The following is a 6,041-nucleotide window of genomic DNA, read 5'->3' on the forward strand; positions in this document are numbered from 1 at the left end:
ATCAGTCAACACACAAGTATGTTTTATATGTGAGTATATTTGTGTACCCTTCTATCATGCATGCCTTTTGGTAGTGAGAAATGAATGAGATATTAATATTAACTAGTATATTAACAGTAAATTATATTTACAGTTGTAGAAACGTTTGTCTTATTTTCTTGCTGATTGATTAAAGTGCACTACTTTAAATTTTTGTCTTGAAGGAAATGTTTATGTTTAAATTCCATGAGTCCATTTTCTTCTTAGCAAAATGGGTTTTACAGCTACTGATGTTTATCGTTCAGCACTGTAACTAAATGCAGCATTTCTTTAGTTCAATAGTATAACATTTTTTAATTCTTGTCTTTATAGATAATTTTTATAGTTTAGAGGGACAAAAAGATGCCTTGCTTTGTGGTAACAGCTCCGATGCAGGGTAAGAAATGTTGTATGTTATACTGTGCAGGGGACTGGACTAGGTGACCTCTCAAGGTCCCTTCCTGTCCTACATTGCTATGAATTTATGGTTCAGCAGGCTATAAGGAAGTTTCCACTGACTAGACCAGGCCAGAATTAGCAGTGTGGAAGTGGAGGGTAAATTCCAGTTTTGTTTCTCAAAGTAATTTATAAAGCGCTCAATGGGAGTCAACCAATTCAAAGATATGGGTACTTGAGATTATCAGAGGAGGACACTCTGTAGAATTGATTCACTGTCCCAGGGACAAGTATATCCTTCCCCAAAGTTAAAATAAACCAACACTATCAACAACAAATATATTTTGTAACATCAGAAGATGAAAGATGCCATAGTTTATCCCTAACATATTAGATCAATACCTAGAGAGACAGATACTTTGGAAAGCACACAAGATTGTTTGTAATACAAAAAGAAATGATTGTTTTTCTAGATTTCTGGTCTCTCAATAAATTCACAAAGGAATTATTCCAGATGGAAATTCTGAAATCCATACTACAGCATTATTCCTGTAAGACTTCAGAAAGTGAAGGTACACCTCCTGGAGGTCTGCTGAAGATAATATGATTAAGAAGTCATCAGGGATAACTTAGCTTCTGTTACAACAGGAAGCATTTTTCAGTCCACAGCACTACTTTATCAGACTTTTTTAAGTATTCATAGAGATCATGTCATCCCTCCATTCAAATAAAAGTGTACATTTCTAATGAGGTGCCCTTCATGGCTCAGTGCAACTTACAGCCTAGCAGCCATCACTACATGCCTTTGGGAACAGGTATTTGAGCGAATAGGAAAGAACCAGTCAGAGCCCTTACAAAACTTCAGCATCTTTGGATGGTTCTGGTCACTTCCAGCCTCCCACTTCAGTAAATCAGTGCATAAAAGATCTTGATCCAGAGCTGTACCAACCCCTTTGCAAATTCATCTGTATTATTAAGCAGCAGCTATCTGATTTTGGGTCCAGAGAAGCTGGTTGTTACAAGGATTCCAGCGCCCATGTAAGGGAGAGACTGCAGAGCTCCTATGTGACTCAAGGGATGTAATCGAAAGAGGAGACATGCATTGAAATCCTGGCTCCATTGAAGTCAGTGGCAAAACTCCATATTGACTTCAATAGAACCAGGATTTTCTGATGGAGTATAACCTGTCTATGCTGTGATCCATCATTGTCACTCTTCCTCCTCCAGTGGAGGATTCTTTATAAACATGATGTGTGTAAACTGCTAGAAAGGCAGAAAAACTCAGGAAAGGTAGATCTGGTAATGGTCTGGGCAGAAGCTCTCACTCTGTGTGTAAAAGGAAAAGTAAAGTCAGAGTCTATTGGCTCAAGATAATGCATTAGATCTAAGGGAATGTCATCTGGACCGCCTCCCTTTCAGAACGTCACAAGTCAGGTTGTGATTAACCTATTTTCATCCAGGTCCAGTTGGAAAATCAAAAATGGAGGAGTTATGTCAAGAGTTATGTCATTGGGCTAGACAGCAGATGCTTCAATCTGATTAATATGGGACAGCGGATTTAACCCCCTCAGTCTCATTGTTTCTGGCTCTCTGCAGATTCAGGCATACTTTATTACATCAGTTTACATTCTGTTTCTGTTGGAAGATTATTTCTGTAGTCATGACAAGGAGAAACGTTTTCATAGTTTAAATTAAACCTGAGTTTCTACACATTCTGATTGTCGTGCTGGCCATGTAACTACACCATTTAGTCTGGATTTGGACCACAGGCTGTATGTTTAATACCCCAATTGTAAAATTTAGTAATCAACAAAGAGTCTCCTATTCATTAGTGAAAGTTATTCAGCTGAAGGACAATTTTTACTCTTTACCATTGTTAAAAAAACCAAACTAATTTAAATTATTATTTTTTTAAGTCAATGTCCAGAAGGATATACATGTATAAAAGCTGGTAGAAACCCCAACTATGGCTACACGAGTTTTGACACGTTCGGCTGGGCATTCTTGTCACTGTTTCGACTGATGACTCAGGATTACTGGGAAAACCTTTATCAACTGGTGAGAATGTAGTGAAAACTATGTTTTGATATGTTCATGGTCTAAAATCAATTATGACAGAAAGAAACGGTCTTTACATTTCTTATTACATAATGGTGTATTAAAAATTAAGACACCCAATCATAAAATGTTATTGGGGAACATTGTAGTCTAATAGGATTTTCAAAGGTGGGACCTTTATCCCAGACTTGCAGGATTATACCGAATTGTGAAAAACATGCTACAAGATTTGTCAAGCTTTGTATAAGTCTACACAGAAGCTTTTTAGAACCCATTTTCATGTCTGTATCATGTTTCATTTGATACAACATTGTTATTTGTTACCTTCAGAACAGCAATACCATGCTAAAGGAGTGAACAGTTGTTATAATTTCAAAAGGTGGTAGTCCTGTCTTAAATACCGTGAGTCCTGTTTTGATAGCCATGAATTCATGGCTTTATTCTTACAATAAGCTAGGATTTATTGTTTAATTGATATTACTGATGGTGCTACTTTTAGGTATTCTGGCCAGTCAAAGGGGAAGATACAACTAATACTTTTTCAGTGCCTAAAAATCCCACACACATTTTTTTAATTATTTACTTTGAATCTTCTCCTCTTTGAGATGATTATTAAAATCTCATGTCCCACCCCACCCCCCATAAGTAAAACAGGATTCCTAAATCACACCACCTTTCTCTCTTTCTCTCATACCCACACTCACATTTTGCATTTATTTTCATTTTGGTTTATAAAATAAATGTTGTCATATTTAGTATGAACAACTGTCTTTGATATAGACACATAACCATTTTCCTAATTCTCAAATTCTGTATAATTCTCAAATTAATCAGTTGTATCATTTTCCTCCCAGACACTACGTGCTGCTGGCAAAACATACATGATATTTTTTCTTCTGGTGATTTTCCTGGGCTCTTTCTACCTAATTAACTTGATCCTAGCGGTTGTTGCCATGGCCTATGAAGAACAGAATCAAGCAACCCTAGAAGAGGCAAAGCAGAAGGAAACAGAATTTCAGCAGATGCTTGAACAGCTGAAAAAGCAACAAGAAGCAGCTCAGGTATCCGTATCCGTACATTTTTATTCTTTTACCCAAAAATATAACATTGCACACACAAATTAGTAAAAGATAGTATATAATTTAGTGGAAACTAGGAAAACAACAAAGCTTCCACTTTTTTTACCTATGTCAGATTTGTTGTGATAGTACTGGTGAGATGCACCAAAGAATGGGTCTGTCATTCAAGAAATTTCTAAACTCTTAAGTGTTAATGGAGATTTAAAATGAGCAAAAAATGAGTTGAGGTTGTTTGGGTGCCTTAAGTCTACATTTCCTACCTTACTGTGATTGGATTTCTTTTTACAGTAACCTTAGTTCTGGATTTCCTGAGTTTATAATACTTCATTTGGGGATAGTTACATCATCACTGTAATGTTTTTTGCCTTTAAATTACTGACATTTACTGTCAGCCTTATTCCACTTTAAAGTGTTTTTTTTTTGGTCTAGGAATTTACTTTTAAAAAGTTAATCTAAAATGTCATAGATGAACATATTGAACAAGAAACTTAAAAGTATTATACCATCCTATATGTCCAGTGAATTAAATATATTAAAAACGTTGCAGGGACATCCACCAGTACACCAAAGCAGTGAAAAGAAGCCAGAAAGTGCCAACCAGTTAAATTGTTTTTACAGTTGCTTTGCATTTGAAGTATACTGGTGATTGTCTGGCTATGGCAAAAGAATGACAGGAGACATTAGATATGGGTTTAATAGGGTGACCAGATGTCCCTATTTTTATAGAGACCGTCCCAATTTTTGAGTCTTTTTCTTATGTAGGCTCCTATTACCTCCCCCTCATCCCTGTCCCGATTTTTCACATTTGCTGTTTGGTCCCCTAGGATTTAATCAGGCCACAACTTTATTATTAGATGTCTGGGACTAACCTGGCAGATAAAATGTGCAGTGCTGGTGAAAACCCCCACAGTTCACCGGAGGATAGAGTGACCAGCTGTCCTGATAAAATCGGGACTGTCCCTATATTTAGGCATTTGTCCCGTGTCCTGACCGATGTTTGGTCAGGACACAATTTGTCCCGATATTTCACACTCCTTTTTTTTTTCTCCACCGGCAACCTCCCCCATGTGTCCTAGTATTTTCTTCCTCTCATCTGGTCACCCTGCCGGGGAGCAGGAACAGTAAGTGCTTTTTCTAGCCTCTCCCCCCACTGTTCCATTTATGTCCCTCCAGCAGATCTACTGCCGGGACCCTCCAATTCCAGCCAATTCTGGGTTGGTGTGGGGCTTCCACCAGCTTCCTCCCCTTTTCATCCAGGTCCCTCCAGTAATTCCCTTGCTGGGACTTTACTGACCACCCTGCTCACGGGAAGGTTTAAGGTGAACTATAATGATGGGTGGTTGGCTCCCTGCTGTACCAATCAGAGGAGTCGCCAACTGCCCCCAGCTTGCTCAGTTACCAAGTCCCTCTCCATTTATCTGTTCTTTTGTGCTTTAATTTGTGGAGTACCTGCACTGAACATCTACCACAGGGAGACACCAGCCATTAGCTTGGCTGCCTCCTCCCCACACCCAGCTGAGTTCCCAGACATCTCCCAATGCCCTCTTTTATATCAGCCAAAAATATGGCAGCACCTGAGTCTGACAGGTTTACCCCATTCTCCCAAAATAACTCCAGTGCCACATAGAATATGCCAGGATGTGAAATTACTGTGCCCCCACCCCAAGGGCAACAAGAATTTGGCCACTTTCCTGTTCACATAATTCCTGGTTTTGTCCAGCCTTGCAGGGTTCATGGCTCCCTGCCAGGCCCTGCTCTAAAGCATATCCGAACAGACAATGTTAATGCCCGGAAAAATTGCCAGGATCTGCATCAGGTCCCTCCTAATTCAAAGCATTAACTCCACCCCTTTAAGTGTTCTCAGATCATTTTCTCCCAGGTATATCACCAGTATATCCAGTGGCCGCTGACACACCCACACAGCATACAACAGCGGTGCCAGTTGATTCCATAACATGCCCCTCCGTGTGCCAACTGAGTAATGCTTCACCACCGAATCTCAACTGGGAGCCCTTGGACAACCTGGAAGTGTGCCTATGCCCTCAAAACACATTACTATGCCCACAGATCCACACCCTCCTATGTATAGCCGGCTGTCCCATATCTGAAATGAGAACTCAACCGATTAATGTTGATTTTCCACCTGCAGTCTTAGATATGATCATATGGTATTAGAGTGCCAGTGTCCAATTGCCTGAATAGCTTCTGCTTCTATACCTATCTGCACTGCTGCTGTCGCCACCCCTATTCTGAATGAGTGGGAACCAAATTCATGGGCTGGCAGCCCCAACTTCATTAGCCCCTGTCTCAACATGATAATCAATTGATATGCCGTGAGGGGACTCCCATCTCCATTGTGATACAGCATGGCCAGAGGGCAGCATGAGAGTGTTAGCAGGAGGCCTTATTCCCTGCCAAGGGAGGAAGGTTTGCTTTAGATTAACCAGAACACCTGACTCCAATTAGAGCACCTGACTCCAATTAGAGCAC

The 6,041-nt window shown here is 39.8% G+C and overlaps 1 protein-coding gene across 1 annotated transcript in view; it reads left to right on the plus strand.

Annotated features, from left to right (window-relative positions):
* The window catches only part of LOC116819305 (sodium channel protein type 2 subunit alpha-like), a 151,691-nt gene that overhangs the window by 32,799 nt on the left and 112,851 nt on the right, over positions 1-6,041 (plus strand). The window contains 3 exon segments of the mRNA XM_032770944.2: positions 352-415; positions 2,331-2,472; positions 3,327-3,533. Of these exon segments, the coding sequence (XP_032626835.2) occupies positions 352-415; positions 2,331-2,472; positions 3,327-3,533 (413 nt within the window).

This window comes from Chelonoidis abingdonii, chromosome 10 (assembly GCF_003597395.2).
Source record: "Chelonoidis abingdonii isolate Lonesome George chromosome 10, CheloAbing_2.0, whole genome shotgun sequence".
Taxonomy (NCBI): domain Eukaryota; kingdom Metazoa; phylum Chordata; order Testudines; family Testudinidae; genus Chelonoidis; species Chelonoidis abingdonii.